Consider the following 21,566-nt stretch of genomic DNA (forward strand, 5'->3'; position numbering starts at 1 on the left):
TGTGTACCTCCACCCAACTCCTTCAGTCTCCAAAATAGTTGTTTGTGTTGTTATTCTAACAGTAAACAAAGTAATAAAGTAACTGTTTCTTTGTTACATGGGAGCCAGGGCCTATAACGCCACTTCCCTTACTACTACTGCGCAGTCTTGGCTCCTGGTTGCACATAGTACACATCTCCATGTGTTATATTACTGATACCAACAACACCACAGCTGTGCTTTGTTTGGCATTTCCTCCTTTTCCTGCTTTGGGTGTGCATGGGGTGTTCCTGAGCAACAGACCTTTGTTACATTTCAAAAGAATGGAGTCAGTTAATCATTTTTAACAAACTTGTGAGGTCATGTAGATAAACTGAGCTGATATTTACTCATTGAGAGAGAAAACATATGCCAAGTGTGACCAGCACTTGTCCTGCACTGATATGGAATTTTCCAGCATTAAGTAAAATGAAACAGGAAAGTCTAAATTAAATAAAATATGTTGCTTTTATTTTGCTTAGTTCCAAAATGGCTTCATTGAAATCAAAAGGACTCTGCAAGACCTTTAGATTTTGATGAATTGGCAAAGTCTGATGAAAAAATACTTTGAAAATTTTCCAGCCACCTCCACTTGTTTTACTTTTTGTTCCTGCTCCCCCACCCTTTGCATATAGAAACACGGCACACTTGTAATCCTGTAGAATTGACGACATTCACTCATATTTTCTAAAATAAAAAGCCTTCGATTCCTTTCACTTTCACACGCATTGTGTTCTGTTAGGGATAGGGATTGGGCAAAAATCTTTCAGGAGGAGTACTTGAAACAAACATGTCTTTCTTTCCTTGACCTGTTTTCCTCAGGTGATGTCCCCATGTGGTCATTGACCTTTCGCCTAATTATAGGCAAATTTTAAGTTGTTTCCTTTATGTTCAACTATATATACATTCTGGGGGAGGTAACTGACATTTTGTAATATTGGACTCTCACTTTCTGTATTTTAAACTTTTGAAAGGGGAAGTCTCCCTTTTTCTAGACTGCAGCATGAATTTTTGAGTGCTAGGTTCTCTCTGAATTGTCCCCAGAGAACCCCACAAGATCAAGATCTCTGCTGTTTGCTCCTAAATGATAGGGCAGAAGAGAAAAAGCACAAACCACGAGCATGTGATGATAATGGCTTCATATCTTACTGTAACCTACTTGGGTTTTGCCATCTGTATCCATTTTAATGTCTGTTTCTTTGGAATGTTTTCCACCATTCACATACAGACAGAATAGAATATCTCAGGCAAAACTGCAACTGTTCATATTAATTATATCATCCATGCAGACAGTCTATATTAGTAATTATTTCAGACACATTTTTTTCCATTTCCCCTATTTCCTACCCCTTCTTTAAAAATGGTAGATATCCATATAGATAATAGGAATTTGTACCTTAGGGTACGTGAGCTTCCCTATCCCAGGCATAACTGTTCTTCTGTTCCTTCTGAATCTCTCATACTACTAACTTGCACCTCTATTAATTAATGCTCCTTTTGTCACTTCCCATTCAGGACACCACTCCGCCTCTCCCTGGCTTACCCCAGTGCTCTGATCCACATTCTTCAAATCCTTCTTCAAAACACTACTTTCCACCACTTTTCTGCCACTCTTCATTCTGTCACTCTCCATTGACAGTCTATCTTGCAACCATGCTAATACTGTATTATGAAACTGAACATCCCAGGAAGTTAACCTAAGACAACTCAAGGTGAATGAACCCTCTGAATTCCTTTGTCTGTAACACATAGACAAAATACAAGTACAGCTATTCCTGCAAGAACTTTCCTGTTTTTTCACCCCACTATTTCCTCCTTCTTTGCCCATTTATGCCTTTACTCTGTATGTAATCTATATACATAGAATATAAGGACTTTATGTTATCAAGTGTTAAGCAAATCTATGATGCCATGTAAATAGTAAATTATAGTGATGATACTCATTCAAGCAGAAGACAAAATGAGTTAACTCTCAAAAATGAGCCATCTGTCTCCATGGTGTGCAATCTTATCTATGAGTCAACAGAGCATTTAATGTATTGTTTCACTCTCCTGGCTAAAAGTTGCTGCATATGTGAGAGAAAGGGAGAAGTGGAGGAGAGAGGGGGAAAAAGAATTGAGGTACAAATTGCCCCCTACCCAAATTGCAAAATGTACAATGAAGAAAGAATTTTGACAGGCATTGAGAGGTGCCAAATTAAAATCTATCATTTGCCATTTCCACTGCAAGTCATAAGATAAAACAAAAACATTCTGACAGTTTGAATGATTGCAGCCCACATTTTTTGTGTCAAACACCAAACCAACACCAATCTTAAACAAAAATGCTTTCCCAAAAGGCTTCCTGCCACCCCGTTTATTAATGCTTTCCCTCCATGTGCGCGGGCCGCTCATTCTCACACCCTCCCCTCCCCATCTGTTTTATTAATACTCTCCCTCTCTGTGTGCGTGTGGGTTCTCTTTTTCTCATGCACACAGTTACAGGGCTAGCTGCCCTTTTGTGGTCTCTCTGGTGCACCCTCTCATGAATTTGACCTAATGTGTTTACTTATCCTATGGTGGAATTGCACAAGTCTCACACTCTTAGACCAGTCTCTGGGCTACTGTACTTAGTATCCAGCATTTTTACTGAGCAGATCCTTTGAGTTTGGACATGTGCATTTCTTCCCTTCGGGAGTCTGTGGCCAAGGGTATACTATGATCAGACAGCTTCCTTAAAGCCAAAGTATTATTTATCTTAGCAGTAGGAACAAGATATTAGAGAAAAAACGGTTTTCAAAACAGGCTACATGCAGGTCAATCTGACCTAGCACACTACCATTCCGTGATGGTGACCTAGACAATGGGTCCCTGTGTCTCTATCAAGTTCCCTGAAATAACTGATTTCTTGAGACAGCGGCCCTTTAAATCCCATTACAGTTATATGTTCCTGGGCCTCTTCCTGTCCTGGTCAAAATCAGCTTTGTAGGTTGGCTTGAGGTGGAGGCAAAATCATCAAAGCTAATAGTTCTCATGCTGTTCCTTAACAACTACTAAGGGTATGGCTACACTTGAAACACGGCAGCACTTTGAAGTGCGAGTGTGGTCGCAGCGCCAGCGCTGGGAGAGAGCTCTCCCAGCGCTGCACGTACTCCACTTCCTGATGGGGTTTACCCTGCAGTGCTGGGAGCCGTGCTCCCAGCGCTGCAGCACTGTTTACACTGGCACTTTATAGCGCTGTATCTTGCAGTGCTCAGGGGTGTGTTTTTTTCACACCCCTGAGTGAGAAAGTTGCAGCGCTGTAAAGTGCCAGTGTAGCCAAGGCCTAAGTGTTTGAGAGATGGCTGTCTTGAGCCATTCTTTTCCTTCCTGCTTGCTTGTTTTTTTCTCCAGAAAGACTCCTGCTGAGAAACCAACATTGTCATACAGAAAACTCTCCAATAACCAGGCAACAGATAGCATTCAGACAAATTGTTATAGAGCAGCTCCAAATCTGTGGCTGCCTGTCTCTGTCACATACATGGATGCATATGTATGTATATGTTTGATTAACCCACAAAAACAACAAGGAGTTGGGTGGCACCTTAAGGACTAACAGATGTATTTGGGCATCAGCTTTCGTGGGTAAAAAAACTCACTTCTTCAGATGCATGGAGTCCGGTTAACCGAGACAGCCACCCATCCACCATCACTATGTGTATATATAAATATTATTATATAATGAAGGTAGATGAAAGGCTTTCTTTTAAAAAAAAAAAAAAAGAAGACAAAAATAGTACCCAGATTGTAAGATGAATCTTTAACATATTTGAAACCTAATTGAAAATGTGAGTTTAAAATCATTCATGTTGGGTTTCCCTGTAGCACACTTGCATGTATACGTATTCCCATGTGGTTATTTCTTTGAGGCAACTGTTTTTAAAAATAAAACACTATATTCATGTGCATAACTGGATTTTCTAATATTCGCACGTTGTAAAAACATGGCCAAATGGGTAAAGATCTGACCATTCATCGCTGAATACTGGCTTAATCCGGAGTTGTGTACAACCTGAATTGTCCATGTAGCTTGCTTGCAGAGCTCGTGTTACATGCCTGCACAAGTATAAGAAGTTTTGTGATTGAGCAACAGCATTGTACTACCTTTTAACAAACAGAATGGATTTGCAGGAGTTGTTCACGTTCAGGCATAGTACAGAAATAATTTTCAGTGCTACGTCTTTTGGTTTTTATCTTTGTTTTTAACTAGGCATTTTTAAAACTATGGAGAAGGTGCAGTGGGGAAGTGTGGAAACTTGAAGCACTCTGATTGCCTATGTTTTATGCACAAGCCTCATTCTGTTGAATTTTTTAAAATATTTTTCTCATGTCATCACAAATTTAACAACATTTTGTGCAGTCTTGGTATAGTCTGAAAGGACTGTTGTTTTGAGTGGATTTCATCTGGCTCAAGTCCATCTCTTAAGTAGATACTGGAATAACAGAGGCACAGTGCTAGACAAGGTCAGATGACAGATATGTGGAGCTGTGTTTAAATACTTCGTATATTTGCATGATTTTTCTCTTAACTATTTTATATGTACACTTGCTGTGTTAGTAGAGATATCCTAGAACATACTCTATTTGCTTCCAAAACAGACTGGTAGCTTTTTTACTTCAGTGTCCAGTTGTATGTTGAATGACAAACACTTCAGAAGCTTGTAATCTGAAGTTTTCCATTGTGAAAGATAACTTCTTTCTTCTCTGCTGTTTATCATAGATACTAAAGGTAAAGAAACTGCTGCAATGAAAGCTGACCTCTTGAGGGCCCGCAATGTGAAAAGGTACATTAATCAGCTGACTGTGGCAAAGAAGCAGTGTGAGAAGAGAATAAGGCTTCTAGGAGGTCCGGCTTATGACCAGCAGGAAGATGGTATCTCTGATGAGGGGGATGGCCCTCAGAGCCAGAAGGTAAGTATTACATAGTGTGTATAAGGCTAGAATGAAAATTTTCCAGGTGTTAGTATTTGATCACTTTATACTTCACTTTTAATTATGAATGAGTATTATCCAAGGGAAACATGTTGGTGCAATTGTTTCTCATTCTTTTTGGTTCAGTGTTGGGAAATTATGGCAATAGTTGCCTTGCAAAATACATTGTAATGTGTTAAATACACGGTACTTGTTTTGTCTGTGTATAGATCTTCATAAAGGGTTCTTCAGCTCACGAGTTTGCTAAATTTTCAGACTTGCCATATATAGTAGACCGAGACACACTTACAGTGGTGGTCTTCATAAGATTACCTCCGTATCTGCAATATTTCTTGGTCCTCCCTATATTTATTATAGGAAATACCGTGAATATTTTAGTTGTCTAAGGCAACTGGCATTTTTCAATGGCAACCACTATGGAAGAGGTTCAGTAAGACTATTGACTAAATCAGTAGGTCTTGGAAATACATTGTTGCATTAGCCAACAGCTGCAAAAATGAAAATTCCAGTTAATTATCTAAGATAATAAAGTGTAATAGAGCTAATAATTTATGTACTCTACTTTCTGTGCCCTTTGAACTAAGCTCAGTAATTGGAATATTGCAGTTAAAAATAAAATGCTACATTTTTTACATAGGTGAGAGAGAGAAATGTTAGTCTTTATACAAGTGTCTTTTTTAAAGTTCATTAAATTGTTATAATAATTGTAATGTGGTTGAGAATCAGAAAAAAAATTCCATTGCTCGAAAATAATTCTTACTGTAGATGGCACTCTACCATTTTATAGTAAGTGTAGAAAAGTAAAAAGCTAAAGTCTGAGAGGAAAAGGGTTTGTTTTCTTTTTCCTTTCTTTTAAAATATGTTTATATAAAAGCATCTGTCATAGGAAGTGCTAGGCCAGTCTTGATCTATTTCAGAAGCAGAGGGATCCTATTGTTAATGTAACCTGTCTTACAGGGCCACAAATCACTTCTATCTCTTCTAAGGGGGGGCCCTATCGGCAGCTGGGTTTTGTTAACTGTGGGTCAGCTCCTGCAAACAGTGAACAATAAAATGAGACTGCTCACGTGCATCATAGATTCTATGAATCTATGATGCACGTGAGCAGTCTCATTTTAAATTAATGACTCTGCTCACAGGAGTAAAGCTACTGTCAATCATAAGTATTTGCCATGGTGGTGGTGGCAGCATTTGTATGAGAGGTGAACTAGAACTACCCATCTGTAAGCCTTTGATATTCTGAAAGGACAAGATCCAAAAATCTCTCCTCTCCCACTGCCATCTGTTTCTCCAAGATCAGGGTTTGGAAAGCGCTTCCCAGCCTTACTCCCCATGCCCTGTGAGCGGAGAAGAAGAACACAAAGCTGGGCAGAAGAGAGACACAGCATGAAATTGTTGATTGTAGATCAGATGCCCCCTGGTGGGGTTAGACTGCGTAGCTCAGCTCTGGGAGGGAGCCCACTTTTATTGGCAGTGCTTCCCTGTATGCTCTCCCTGTCTTAGGGTACATCTACACTACCCGCCGGATCGGCGGGTAGTGATCGATCTGTCCAGGATCGATTTATTGCGTGTAGTGTGGATGCGATAAACCGATCCCCGATTGCTCTCCCGTCAACTGCTGAACTCCAGCTCAGCAAGAGGCAGAAGCAAAGTCGACGGGGGAGCGGCAGCCGTCAATCTCGCGCCGCGAGGACGTGAAGTAAGTCAATCTAAATCGATCTAAGATTCATTGACTTCAGCTACGCTATTCTCGTAGCTGAAGTTGCGTGTGTTAGATCGATTCTTCCCCCCACACCCCCCAGTGTAGACCAGGCCTTAACAACAGCAGCAGTCCAAACTTGTATTTGCAAGTAGCCAGCACTACCCCAGATATTGGCCCAGCCCCTGCTGAGGACATAGGTAGAAATATCCAACATGTGGCAGGACTTCTCTTTGTTTTATTTTGTTTAACAAAATGAATTAATATTGGCTTATTACTCCCTGTGGCCCTCACCTTTCTTCAAAAAAAAAAGAAAAGAAGAGACTGGTCATTCCAGTAGCCCTGTAAGATACTATATTGTTTAAAGAATAGTTAATAAATGTATATGAAACACGACGTTTGCTTTTCTCCTATTACAATGCATGAAGTATTTGAAGAACACTTATTGATGTATTTTGGGTAATACTGAAGTGTGTAGTAGATGCTTGAACTAGTCTAATGGACTTGAGGAGTATGTGGTACTATTTAAATGAATAGTGAGTTGACTAATAGCTTAGAATTATACTTTTGTCACTGCCACACATACTGCAACCTTCCTCTTTGGTTGGATAGAGGTGTTGTGTTTCCAGTAAACGTCCTCATTTTAATAAATACTTCAGTTATAGAATTAATTTGGAAGTGAAGTCAGGGTTCCTTTTCTCGTATTATAGATTAAAGGCGTGAAAAGCTAAGAGGAAAAAATTATGCTCAGTTCTTTCACAGCAAAAGCAGTGCTGGTTATAAAACAGCTGCATCTTACTTTTAGGTCAATATACAAACTAGTTTTTTTTTTTTAAATAGTGTTGCATTTAATTTTCATCTTACTGCATGGGCCTGAATCTGATTGCTCTGGCTAGGCCCTGAATTTAAAAGTAAATAGGTATATTTTTAACGAGATGTCTAATAAAACTGGCTATTGGCTGAATCAATATTTTGTAGTTAGCTGGGATACTGACTGTGACAGGTTGGACCCATTGCAAAGCCACCTGATGTGCTGAGATACCACTGAGTCTACCTTTTCTGCCAGCCTGGGCCCCCTACCTGTCTTGCTGAGCCAGGCTATTAAAGCCTCCTCTAACACATACACAGGCAGGGCCACACCCAGCTGCAGATCAGCTCTGGGAAGACTCAGCTTAAGGGACTTGCTCCAACGCTGTGGTGCTTGCTCCTTTTAAGGGGTACAAACCCAAAGGTTTTATGACATTCGCCCCCTCCCTAAATGCAGAGAGAGGTGTGCATACTTCTTCCCCCCCCCAGTTAGAAATTACAGAAATTGTGTTTGTGTTTAAACCAAACACATTTTATTAACTATGAAAGGCAGATTTTAAGTGGTAAAAGGGGTAACAAACAGAACAAAGCAGATTACTAAGCTAATGAATTCAAACATGCACACAGCTAGTTTCACCAAATAAATTGGTAACAAATAGTATTTCTCACCCCAGATATTGTTGCAAGCAGGCTGCAAAGTTTCTGTGGTTCAGCGTTCCAGTTATATTCCTTTTCAGACTAGACCCCTGTCTCAGTCTGGACTCCCCCTTGCCTTCCCTTCAGGTGGCTTTTGCAGTCTTTCTTCTTTGGCAGATCGGCTATGGAGAGTAGGAGTCCCCTTTGCATTGCTCCCACCCTTAAGTAGGATATATATATAAGGCGGGAATCCTTTGTTTCCCAAACTTGACCCCCCTTCCCTTCCAGTGGAAAGTTACAAAAAGTCCCAGGTAATGTTTAGTATCAGGTGACAAGACCACCTGACTCTGTAGTATCACAACGTCTAGAAGTCAGTGGCAGTATGGAGCATCTGCAGGAAGGCCATGCCTTTTCACAGTCCATTGTTCTCGCTGATGGGCCATGAGCCCTGTCTGGCTTTTCCATTGTTATACCTGAAGTGTTAGCAGTGGGCGTCACCCAAAGTAGCATAGGTGAAATACAGATACATAGTCAATATTCCTAACTTCAGATACAGAAATGATACAGGCATACAAATTGAATAATCACATTCAGTAAATCATAACCTTTCCAATGACACCTTACATGACTGATATTGCATAAAGTATATCTGTTATGTTATATTCATATCATAAGAATATTTGCATAAAGAATATGGAGTGAAACATCACATTGATCCTTATGCTATATTGGTTATGATATTTGGTTCCAGAACAGTATGCCCTTTGAATTAAGGTAGAATATAATGCACCCTTTATAATCTATTTAAGAGCTTTATAATTTTTCTTAAAAAAAAAAAAAATCACACCTGCACAGCAATGCAGTAGCCTGATCAAGTTCCTGTTGTGTAGTATTCACTGAAGAATTATTTACATAATCTGTAAGCTGGTGCAGTTACATTATCTTATCTATAAGAAGTGTGGTACAGAGTCTTTAGCTGACTGGTTCCCAAACTGTGTTCTGTGAACAACCAGTAGTCCCTGGAGCACTTGCAGTCTTGATTTCAATCAATCTACAGAATGGATGAAAAACTCCTCACAGCCAGAAACCATTTGAGTTTGTTCTCAGGCAAAGACAACTGACTGCACAGGCATTCTGTTGATCATGGCTAAGTGGAAATTGTAGTAGAAGAGAAAAAATTAACTTCCCTCCACCGCAGACAAAGTATATACATTGATTCTTCGTTGTAAGTGACCACACTCTGAATGTGATTTCTGATGCTCCAGCCTCTTTTCCTCATGCTTTGTGTCACAAGTTATCTTTATATCTGGATAACTAACCCTGTGAGGATGGCGTGAAGGGAAAGGGCTTAAAACTCTTATCCCTTTCCCTCCCTCATTGCCTCTTGTATATGCTAAAGTAAAAAAGATCATGGCAGGTAAGTAATGTGTTAGCCTGAAAGTATGCGTTTTGCTTGGATTTCTTCCCAGAGTAAATGGTAGGGAAAATAGCCAGAGCTCCTTAATGATAAATGCTCAGTATTCCTTGATTGCTAGTCAGCATGGTGGGTCTATCTATTGCCACAAAGCCAAAGGCCCTCCTAAGGTATGATTTGCTTTTGAAAAAAATGCATTATCGTAATCAAGGTACAAACAGTATCCTTTACATGGGATCATGTCATGATTATTATCTTGCATCATGGGGGTATCTTTCCTGTATCATTCACTTTCTGCTATTTTTCTGTTTCCCAGAAAAGGGAGAGTATCAAAACAGAAGTACTCTTACCTGAATCTATAAATACCATCCTTCTATCATGCATCCGATGAAGTGGGTATTCACCCACGAAAGCTCATGCTCCAAAACGTCTGTTAGTCTAGAAGGTGCCACAGTATTCTTTGCTGCTTTTGCAAATCCAGACTAACACGGTCATCCCTCTGATACTATCCTCCTATCAGAAAACCCTCATAGGAAATAGATTTCTGTTTACTAAACTCTCCTCTGGTAGCACTCTTTCCTGAGCTATAGCAGATTTTGTGCTTTAGAAAACAGTTACTAGCTATATATCAGTGTTTCATGAATAGGTCAGTGTGTATGTGGGGAAACCCTGGTCTATTATGTAGTAGTACTTGTATTATAGATTAAAGGAATGAAAAAAATGAAGATCCAAAATTTATGCTAATTTCTCTGACAGCAAAAGCAAAGCTGCTTGTAAAACAGATGCTTTTTGCTTGGAGGTCAATATACAAACTTCAGAGAATCTTAAAGGTTTCTAGTTTTATTTTATTTTTTAGATACTATTGCATTTAATTCATAGTATAGAGCCCTACAATAGCACTGGGCAGGCCACTGGTGTGTTGGATTAACAGTTCTCAATAAAATAATGATTTCACATTTGTCTCACCCACTGTATAATCACCAGGTCTTGGATTGCTCAGAATTGTGAGGAACAGGAAGTTCTGTGTACTTTACTTTAACCATTGTCTTCAAGGAGATAAAGGTTGCTGCTTAGTTTTCTCCTCAACCTTGAAGCTGCTTCAGAGTTTAAAAAGGCTTAAAGGGTCACTGTTGAGGCTAACAGTTCTAAGATTAGATCTACTCAATGTATGTTGGTTTGAGGATGTGCACGTGATCCAAACGTGTATGTGTGCCAGAGTAACTTCCGTCTACCTTCTAATCAGGGTTGATAGTGAGCAACAGTGATACTGAAACGTACAGGAATCCTTCAAAGAACATTTCAAAGCAGAGTTCAATATCCTGCCTCTTCAAAACAGAAGGGTAGTGTAGTGCGAACTCAGCAGTATAGGTCTTGAATTGTATGTATGTTGCAGTCCAGTCCTGCAAAATAATCATGAACATTTAGCTCCGTCATAAAATATACTTCCTTGTCATTTATTTTGATGATGATTAAAATATTGATATTTTTGTTCACCTTTGACTTTTTAAAAAAAAACTCCTTTACTGATGCCTTATGAAAAAATTGAATATCATTCATCAGTATCTCTTACCTTATTCTTTAATAAAGTGTGCGTTTTCATGCTATCTTTTCTTAAGATTTAAACTGTTAGTGGTTCTTTTTTTTTTTTCCTTGAAGTCCTAATTTTTTATGGCATCATGACTGATTTGCTGTGGAAATTATTGTACCATGAAGGAATTACAATTTAGGGAGGTAACATGGTCCAGAGGATAGATGGGCCTGAACTGGGAGCCTAATCCTTTGGATTCTAGTTCCAACTGTACCAGTGACTTCCTCAGTAACCCTAAACAAGTGACTTCATCCTCTTTGCCTCCGCTTCCCCATCTGGAAAATTTAAATCTTTGTAATCTATAGATAGAAACACTACGCCACAGAAGAGCTAACTGTTATCATTTAGTAAGAGACCAAGCGTATATAGAAACTGGTGCACTCTTAAGGAACAAAGATTGTTCTTTCATTTGTATACCTTCTTTAATAAGGAATGAGAAAAGAGACCAAAAACACAATAAGCACATTGTTGGTTTGAAGTAGAATATCTGAGGTTTCAGATCTCTTAAACTTCAAGAATTTTATCTAGTATTTTTGATGATTAAAAACAAATAATGATCTTACCTTTGTGATGGAAGAAGTGACCATGTGTCTTACTTAACAATATTTAGCTCTTACGGCACCTTATATTTACAAAGCGGTTTGCAACTAATCCACTGAACAATTGCTCTGAGGTTGGTTGGTAAGGATTATTCTCATTTTAAAGGTAGGTAAATAGAGGTAGCAAGATAAGTGATTGTGATACAGAATGTCATTGATGGAGTGATTAGAACTGGGGAACGCTCATTCCCCTAGACCATATTTCTTATCAGTGAAATATTTGTAATGAAATCTAACAACGCACTGAAAATTTAAGACTGAACTGCTTTGGAGGATCATAATTTTTTGTGGTGTTAGGTTGCAGAAGGGCAAATCACAATCTAATATATAACATTTGACTAGCTTTCTTCTGACATTAAATTATTCCCTTGGCTTGGATTATGCCCCAGAATACTTAGAAGGATCTAATCAGTTGGGACTGTAATGGCTTACTGAATTATTTAAGTAGCAGATAAAATGCACAGTGTGTTGATTGCAGGATATTTCAGATGGCTAACCAAAAAAAAAAAAAAAAAGGAATTCTTGGAAAGGAAAAGTTATTTAAATATCTCCTCTTGCCACAGAAATAACACCCGATAACTGACTTTTTCTGAGTAAACACAGATTGTTTTAAACACACAGATGTCATTTTGCACTTTCAGTTGCTAATTACAAAAGTGCAATCTTCATAAATAACTGAATAATTAGCACATTTAAGATGACAACAGCTATGGAGTCGTATGCAAACTAGCAGCGGCGGCTCCAGGCACCAGTGCTCCAAGCGTGTGCCTGGGGAGGCAAGCTGCGGGGGGTGCCCTGCCAGTCCCTGCGAGGGTGGCAGTCAGGCAGCCTTCGGCGGCTTGCCTGCGGGAGGTCCACCGGTCCCACAGATTTGGTGGCTTGCCTACGGGAGGTCCGCCGGTCCCGCGGATTCGGCAGCAATTCGGCAGTGGGCATGCCGAAGCTGTGGGACCAGCAGACCTCCCGCAGGTAAGCCACTGAATTTGCGGGACCGGGGACCTCCCACAGACAAGCCACCGAAGGCAGCCTGCCTGCCGTGCTTGGGGCGGCAAAAAAGCTAGAGCTGCCCCTGCAAACTAGTGTCAAGCTGACATAGCTGCCACTGTGAAAGGATATTTATTACAACAGCCTGTCCCACTGCAAAGCTGTCAATTACTACTTTCAAGTTTTAATGTTTAAAAATCAGTCCCATTGCTGTCAATTTTAGCAGACAGGCCAATGGTTGGATGAACTTAAGAGACTGAATTACTCTTTCCCTCCAGAGGGGTTCCACCAGGTCAGGGTTGAGGCAGCATTCAGTCTAACTTGCTGCCTGTGCTGTACCAGTAGGGTTACCAGATATCCTGATTTTATAGGGACAGTCCCAATTCTTGGGTCTTTTTCTTATATAGGCTCCTATTATCCCCCACTGCCATCCTGATTTTTCACATTTGCTGTCTAGTCACCCTATGTACCAGCTTCTAGAAATAATCCTAGCGAGAGTGAAGTTCTCTGTTTTTTTTTTTTCAGCTCAGCAGCTTCAAAAGCACCGAATTCACACACAATAGAAATAATAATTAAAAAAAAATAGAGGGAATGAGTGTCTGTTTTAGGGACTCTAATAGAAGAGAACTTATTTTTTTCCGATGGCATTTTCTCCCCATTCACTTCTGAATTCTTGTCTACCTCCTGGAGGATTGCTTGCTTTTCATACCCACATTCCTTGCTCTCCCATTGCAGCCGCTCTCCGTCTAGATGAAAGAGATTGGAGGGGCATGTAATATGCCAGTGTAGAGCACTAAAGCTGAGCCCACGGACTAGTCTTCGAACTGTCATTTTTGTCCTCCTGCTGGATACTCTGATCACCATTACTGTAATAAACAGTGTAATAATAAGCCTTTTTTGACAGAAGCAAATGAATTGTTGCAGATTTACAGTGTGACCTCAGAGATAGCAGCTCACTAAATACACAAGCAGGTTTTTTTTTTAATGTAAGTAGAACTAGCCAATTCCAAAAGATTGTAGTGTGAAAAATAGAGAGAAGACATGGCACAGGCTTAACAGCTAGAAATTTTTTGAAAATGAGACTAAAAATAAACATTGCAATTAAGGCAAACATGAAACACTTGATTGTTACCCAAAACAAGTGGGCTTGGTCAGACAAAAAATTGGGCCATTACAGGGTGCTACATTGCCTAAAGTATCTTTTTTTTTTTTAATTTTTTTTTCGAGATAGGAACCTTTTGATGCTGGAGGTGAGATCCAAAGATGAAGGACATGAAACAAAGATCCTGACTGCTTCTGATCATTAAAGAGCCCCATTACGCTTTTTTTATGGGGAGTGCTGATAACCCCAGTACCCTGGCAAAATTCCAACTCACTCTTCTTAACGTTATTCTTGAGGTTTCAACTGGATTCAGTATTTTTAATGTTTTTAAATTGTGTGCTGCTAAACGCATGCTACATTCACATCAGTGGGCTAAATGATTCCCATATAAATACAATTTAAGTGCTTTGGGATCCTTTCAGAAGAAAAGGTGTTAACTAGCTTATCAGTAGTTTGCATGGTACTCCTCCAGAGCCCTGTTTAGGATGATGGCATGTACTGTACATATGTACAGGTGGTTGTTTTTTTACCTCCTTTGTTGGTTTCCTTCCTCCCACTTCTCACCATGCAGCAGAAACACCTTCGAAAGGTCTTTTAAATCTTGTGACCCACGCTCAACTACTTGCCTCATTGGTGCCTTGAGGCAGCCAGGCTTCTTTTAAAGTTTAGGTTTGACTCAAAAAGCTACTTAAGGAGCAGTGTAAATGCTTCTTAAGTAAAGGGAAAATTTAAAAGTAGCTTGGTTGCCTGCATGTCACCGCTGAGGTCAGCGAATGAACTAGAAAAAGAATGTTGCTTTTCCCTTTGAAATGCACTTCTCAGCTCTGTTCTTGTCAGATGGCATTCTTCAAGGAAGACTCCTGCGCTTCTTGCCTACTGTGAAGACAGCTCTCATTAATGTCCTGGGTGCAGATGGACTTGTTCTGAATCTCTCTGCAAAGCACCATGCACTATGCAGGGTGGAAGGAGGAACACTGTATACAGCCACTACTACGGTCTTCTTGGAAACAGGTAGCCAAATTTCAAAGGGAAAAAGCATCCTCCTTCTGATTCAAGGAGCTCTTACCATTGGGGATCTCCGAGACAGCTGGGCCACTCTTTCATCTTACTTAAAAAAGCTGAACTGAGGTGATTAAGTAGCTCCCAGGTGGTGTCATATGAACAATATGCATTTTAATACAGCCGAATGCGAGGTCACTACTAGGAACAAAGAATGTAGTCACACTTGCCAAATGGGGGACTCTATCCTGGAATGCAGTGCAGCTGAAAGGGACTCAGGGGTCATGGTAGATAACCAACTGAGCATGAGCACCTAGTGTGACGCAGTGACTAAAAGACTAAATGACTGTTCCTGTAGACTAGCTATTCCTATTGTTACATCTTTAAAAATGGCTTCTCAAAGAATTGCTGTCTAATGAAAATAAATATTTTAGAAATACTGTATGAAGATGAAGAATAAACATTCAATTAACTGCTGTGTTTAAAGAATAGCTTAAGAATTATAACCCAGCCTAAAAGTGATTGCTTTTGTTCTGCTTATGAAAAGTATGAATATGTTTTTTTGCTGATTGGCAAATTCAAAAAAGCCAAGAAAGTGAGCTAGGTGTGAAGCACTCAGCCTCCAAATTAACACTTTGTCTGAGAAACTGGATTATGGATTATAAAATAAACTTCATATAGACTAGCCAGCTATCAGAATATTTATTAAAGCTAATGTTAAATTATATAATATGCAGGTTGAGAAAAGACTCTCTGTACATCAGGGTATAGTGCCTAGATTATCCTATATACAAGGTTTGTTTTTAAAAGTCATATGATACATATAGTACACAATCAGCAGTAACCCAAATTTAGGTGAATAAATTTAAGAATACAGTTTAGATATTAGCATCCAAGTATTTAGGTACATTACTCATGAAGAGTTGTGCAGAGATTTGATTGTGGAAAGCAAATATAGGAATGAGTGTAGCTTGTCCCTCAGTAATTGAGCATTTTAGGGTAGATTGTCCATGAGGAAAGTATTTCAGTTACTTTCCCCAGTGTGCTTCTCCTTGGCACTCCAGCTCATCCTTCCTGGTATTGCTGATGTCCGGTGATGTGTTCTATGTAGATGTCCCTCGACCACCTGATGGTGTCGGACCTCATGAGTTGCTGCATCAGCCGAGCGTAATGTTGACTGATTCTGCATTCTCTCAGCACTTGCTCGTTACTGGGGTCCTTACTGAATGGGGGAGGCAACTTGTCATAACTTTAGTCCCAGATTTGGACCTTAGCGTCCAAAATATGGGGGTTAGCATGAAAACCTCCAAGCTTAGTTACCAGCTTGGAGTTGGTACTGCTGCCACCACCCAAAAAATTAGAGTGTTTTGGGGCACTCTGGTCCCCCTGAAAAACCTTCCCTGGGGATCCCAAGGCCCAAATCCCTTGAGTCTCACAACAAAGGGAAATAATCCTTTTCCCCTTCCCCCCTCCAGGTGCTCCTGGAGAGATACACAGACACAAGCTCTGCGAATCCAAACAGAGTGACTCCCCCTCTCCGTTCCCAGTCCTGGAAACCAGAATCACCGAATCAATATCCCTTCCCCCCCCCCCCAGAGGGTATGCAAAGTCAGGCGAACAAATCCAACACACACAGATCTCCGTCTGACTCCTTCCTCCCACCAATTCCCTGGTGAGTACAGACTCAACTTCCCTGAAGTTTCCCAGTAAAGAAAACTTCAACAGGTCTTAAAAGAAAGCTTTATATAAGAAAGAAAGAAAAATACATAAAAATAGTCTCTCTGCATTAAGGTGACAAATACAGGGTCAATTGCTTAAAAGAATATTGAATAAACAGCCTTATTCAAAAAGAATACAAATCAAAGCACTCCAGCACTATATTCATGTAAATACAAAAGAAACAAACTCTTTGGTACTCACAACTTGGAAACAGAAGATTAGAAAGCAGAAATACTTCTCCAAAGCTCAGAGAAAGCAGGCAGACAGAAAACAAAGACTCAGACACAAACTTCCCTCCACCCAGAGTTGAAAAAATCCGGTTTCCTGATTGGTCCTCTGGTCAGGTGCTTCAGGTGAAAGAGACATTAACCCTTAGCTATCTGTTTATGACACAACTAGTGACAGATGATGTGGAAAAAGCTGAAGTACTCCATGCTTTTTTTTGCCTCGATCTTCACACACAAGGTCAGCTCCTTGAGTGCTGCACTAGGCAGCACAGTATGGGGAAGAGGTGAGTAGCCCTCAGTGGTGAAAGAACAGGTTAAGGACTGTTAGAAAAGCTGAACATGCACAAGTCCATGGGGCTGGATGTAATGCATCTGAGGGTGCTGATGTGATTGCAGAGCCATTGGCCATTATCTTTGAAAACTCATGGTGATTGGAGGAGGTCCCGCATGATTGGAAGAAGGCAAATATAGTGCCCATCTTTAAAAAAGGGAAGGAGGAGAATCCGGGGAACTACAGGCCAGTCAGCCTTACGTCAGTCTGTGGAAAAATCATGGAGCAGGTCCTCAAGGAATCAGTTTTGAAGCACTTAGAGGAAAGGAAAGTGATCAGGAACAGTCAGCATGGATTCACCAAGGGCAAGTCATGCCTGACTAACCTAATTGCCTTCTATGACAAGATATCTGGCTCTGTGGATGAGGGGAAAGCAGTGGACGTGTTATTCCTTGACTTTAGCAGAGCTTTTGATATGGTCTCCCACAGTGTTCTTGCCGGCATGTTTAAGAAGTATGAGCTGGATGAATGGACTGTAAGGTGGATAGAAAACTGGCTAGATCGTTGGGCTCAACAGATAGTGATCAATGGCTCCATGTCTAGTTGGCAGCCAGTATCAAGCGAAGTGCCCCAAGGATTGGTCCTGAGGCCAGTTTTGTTCAGTATCTTCATTAATGATCTGGAGGATGGCGTGGACTGCATCCTCAGCAAGTTTGCAGATGACACTAAACTGGGAGGAGTGGTAGATACACTGAACAGTAGGGATAGGATACAGGGGGACCTAGACAAATTAGAGAATTGGACAAAAAGAAATCTGATGAGGTTCAACAAGGACAAGAGCAGAGTCCTGCACTTAGGAAGGAAGAATCCCATGCACTGCTACAGAGTAGGGTCCGAGTGGCTAGGCAGAAGTTCTGCAGAAAACGACCAAGGGGTTACAGTGGACGAGAAGCTGGATATGAGTCAACAGTTTGCCCTTGTTGCCAAGAAAGCTAACAGCATTTTGGGTGTATTAGTAGGAGCATTGTCAGCAAATCGAGGGATGTGATCATTCCCCTCTATTCAGCAATGATGAGGCCTCATCTGGAGTACTGTATCCAGTTTTGGGCCCCACACTACAAGAAGAATATGGAAAAATTGGAAAGAGACCAGCGGAGGGCAACAAAAATGATTAGGGGGCAGGAGCATATGATTTATGAGGAGAGACTGAGGGAGCTAGGTTTATTTAGTCTGCAGAAGAGAAGAGTGAGGCGGGGATTTGATAGCAGCCTTCAACTACCAGAAGGGGATTCCAAGGATGATGGAGCTAAGCTGTTCTCAGTGGTGGCAGATGGTGGCAGAACAAGGAGCAATGGTCTCAAGTTGCTGTGGGGGAGGCCTAGGTTGGATATTAGGAAAAACTATTTCACTAGGAGTGTGGTGAAGCACTAGAATGGGTTCCCTAGGGATGTAGTGGAATCTCCTTCCTTAGAGGTTTTTAAGGCCTGGCTTGACAAAGCCCTGGTTGGGATGATTTAGTTGGGGTTGGTCCTGCTTTGAGCAGGGGATTGGACTAGATGACCTCCTGAGGTTTCTTCCAACCCTAATCTTCTATTGTCAGCAAGGGAGAATTCTGCTTGTGTAGACCAGATTTTAGTGTGGCAGGCATACTAAAGAGTTCTGCAATACTGTAATTCAGCGTGACCTTTTCAGCATGGGGATACATTAAACAGATTGCACTTTAACTGTTTACGTCAAGTGGTTTCAATATGAATAGTTGATAAATCTCATTTAATTACTCTTCTAGTTTTATACTTGATTTCTCCTTTACAGATTCTTCAGTTTGAGGATATTTTGGCCAACCCATCCTACCGAGAGCACTTTCGACTGTACATGGAAAGGATGGACAAGAGGGCTTTGATTAGCCTTTGGGAGTCCGTGGAATATCTGAAGAATGCTAACAAGGTAGAAGTAGTGTGAAGTATATGGGGGCTTGTTAAAAAAAACTGAATCTTTATATGGTGAATTTTGCTGCAGAATCAATATGTGAAAAAATTGTGTATTATCCTTTTCTTTTTATAGTCTAAAAAATGAGTATTCGTCCGTTAGCACAGAATGGTGCTAGATATTTCATTATTTCAACTTATTTATGTTGCCTTGGTCTTCTGATAACAGGGCAGAACTTAAAAATCATTTACTTTTTGAACAGAGAGGAGGAAAGAAAAGGAGTTATAAACATAAATTATGATAAAATGGGACATTGGACCATTGATGCTTTTCCAACATCATCCCGTACAACTGCCCATTTAAAAGAGGCAAAACCAGTATAGCGTTTTTTCTTAACCTACTGAGAAATAATTTTTAGTAATTCATTGACTTTTTTATAGCTACACTTACCTTATTGCCAAGTAAAATTACTGTGCAATCCCTCATCTTGCTGCTCGACACTTTTCAACTGGGTAGCTACTACACCTGCACTGTTCCTTTAATGCTACCCCTCCTGTTGAGATTGATGCAAAGCTCATTGAAGAGCATAAGGCGTCTTTCCTTTAATTTCAGTGAGCTTTGGATCACAAATTGAAGATACTTAAGGAGATTTTTTCTCTAAGACCCCTCTTCTGCTAGTTCAGAACACCTTTTGGCTCCAGAGTGGTACGAGTAAAGTCATTAAAGTTTCTCATTGTAGAACACTGTACTTTATCTAGTGTGAGAAAACACTGCATGATAGGATCTGCCAAAACCAGATGGGTAAGTGAGTTCAGAGATGGGGGTAGAAAAGTGTCATTTAAAACTGCAAGAAACAGCTTTGAACACTGGAGGGGGTAAGCATGCTGTGGACACAGGGAGGACATATTTGTTGTTTGTGAATATTCCAGTAGCCAGAGGTTTATATATGAATATATTTGGTGAAACTTTCTGGATTTCCCTTAGAATGAAATCCCAATTTTCATATTGAACATCAGTTGTTATTCATTGATTGTCAAAAAAAAGAGAATATTTTCATCAAATCAAGGAGCAGGAACAATACCTCGTCATGACTTGGATGACAAATTACACACTATGAATAGTGAGCAGTCGAAGATGTAATCCAAGTGAATGGTTAACAAACACCCACAGGCTTAGATTTAGCTACTAATCATTCCATAACCTATTACTAAGATTGCCCTTCATATTTTCAAGAGTGATGAGTGTCCTGAGTCATGTTTGTCATTGTTTTAGCAGATGTTCTGTCATCTCTTGCTTATACTGCTCCATGGAATTCTGCCCCTGTCTGATAGACATGGGTCACTTGATATACTTTTCAGGGAGCTTGTCACATATATTGAGCATTTTTCTTATTTTATTTAACCTCTTCCCTCATTTTTTGGTGCAAATTTCATCCCTATGTCCTTTTTGTATACATGTGAATATGTGTGCATATTTGGTTTGGTGTTGTCGCTCACTAAATTATTAGATTGGGTATAGTCCCATTTTATAAAACAAAAAATTTTCTGCAAAGAGAATTTGTACATCCGATTAAAGCTGAGAAACCTGACATAACTAGTACTCCTCTGAAATTTCAATTTAGAATGGGGAGCAGAAAGCCACTATAATATTCTCTTTCCATCTCAATACAATACAAAAGCTGGTAAAGAAAGATCACATATTAGGGCTCAATCATTTCCTTGGGTATGCAGACTTCCATCACTTTATGTCTTGTAAAACTGACTATTCTGCATGGCTGCGCAAGCGTGGTAGCTGATATTAACATGAGATATAGAGATATGCACTCGCATATTCAGGCACAAGAGACAGCCAGTTCGACCGTCTTTAAATGAAATCCATGAGGATTGTGAGAAATGGTCCTTTTTTACATTTATTTTTCTTTTCTCTCACCCATCTCTACCCCCTTATTTTCCAGACTGAAATACCTCAACTAGTGAGTGAAATTTATCAGAATTTCTTTGTGGAAAGCAGAGAAATCCCTGTGGAAAAGTCACTTTACAAAGAAATACAGCAAAGTCTTGTGGGCAATAAAGGCATTGAAGTTTTCTACAAAATTCAGACTGATGTTTATGAAACACTAAAGGACAGGTACTACCCCTCCTTCATTGTCAGTGATTTGTATGAGAGGCTGATCAATAAGGAAGAAGAGAGAATTGCAGTTCAGTTGACTTCAGAGGACAAGGATGAAGCGGTGAGTCAAATCTACAATTCTTGCTGCTTTTATCACCGGAGGATGATCTGAGTGAAAAGCTAAGGAGCACTTCCTATTCTCAAGCTTTGTGCTTATTTTACTACTTTCTCAGATCTTTGTTTTTTACATCTGCGGAGCTATTCCACCAAACACCACAAAGCTGATCATATTCCATTTTTTCAGTTTTTACACAGGTCTCTAATAGTATGCATATAGCAAAGAGGCACTTTGTCTTGGCTTCGGTTCCAGGGATGCAAAGTGCTTGCTGTTGATGAAGGAAGGATTTTGCTCAGCTCTGCTAAACTATTGAGAAGCTCTTCTGAGAAGACTTGAAATTTCAGAGTTATCTTTGTACTTCATAGTTACAAAGAACAATTTGCATTCTTTGATCCAAGAA

At 40.0% G+C, this 21,566-nt stretch overlaps 1 protein-coding gene across 6 annotated transcripts in view; it reads left to right on the forward strand.

Annotated features, from left to right (window-relative positions):
* SNX25 (sorting nexin 25) overlaps nucleotides 1-21,566 on the forward strand; it is a 157,999-nt gene that overhangs the window by 77,098 nt on the left and 59,335 nt on the right. For all 6 annotated transcript variants that reach the window (XM_050948375.1, XM_050948374.1, XM_050948372.1 and 3 more), the window contains exons 7-9: nucleotides 4,757-4,947; nucleotides 18,826-18,957; nucleotides 20,894-21,169. In XM_050948375.1, coding sequence (XP_050804332.1) covers nucleotides 4,757-4,947; nucleotides 18,826-18,957; nucleotides 20,894-21,169 — 599 coding nt within the window. The remainder of the gene's footprint in view (nucleotides 1-4,756; nucleotides 4,948-18,825; nucleotides 18,958-20,893; nucleotides 21,170-21,566) is intronic.

This window comes from Gopherus flavomarginatus, chromosome 3 (genome assembly GCF_025201925.1).
Source record: "Gopherus flavomarginatus isolate rGopFla2 chromosome 3, rGopFla2.mat.asm, whole genome shotgun sequence".
NCBI lineage: Eukaryota > Metazoa > Chordata > Testudines > Testudinidae > Gopherus > Gopherus flavomarginatus.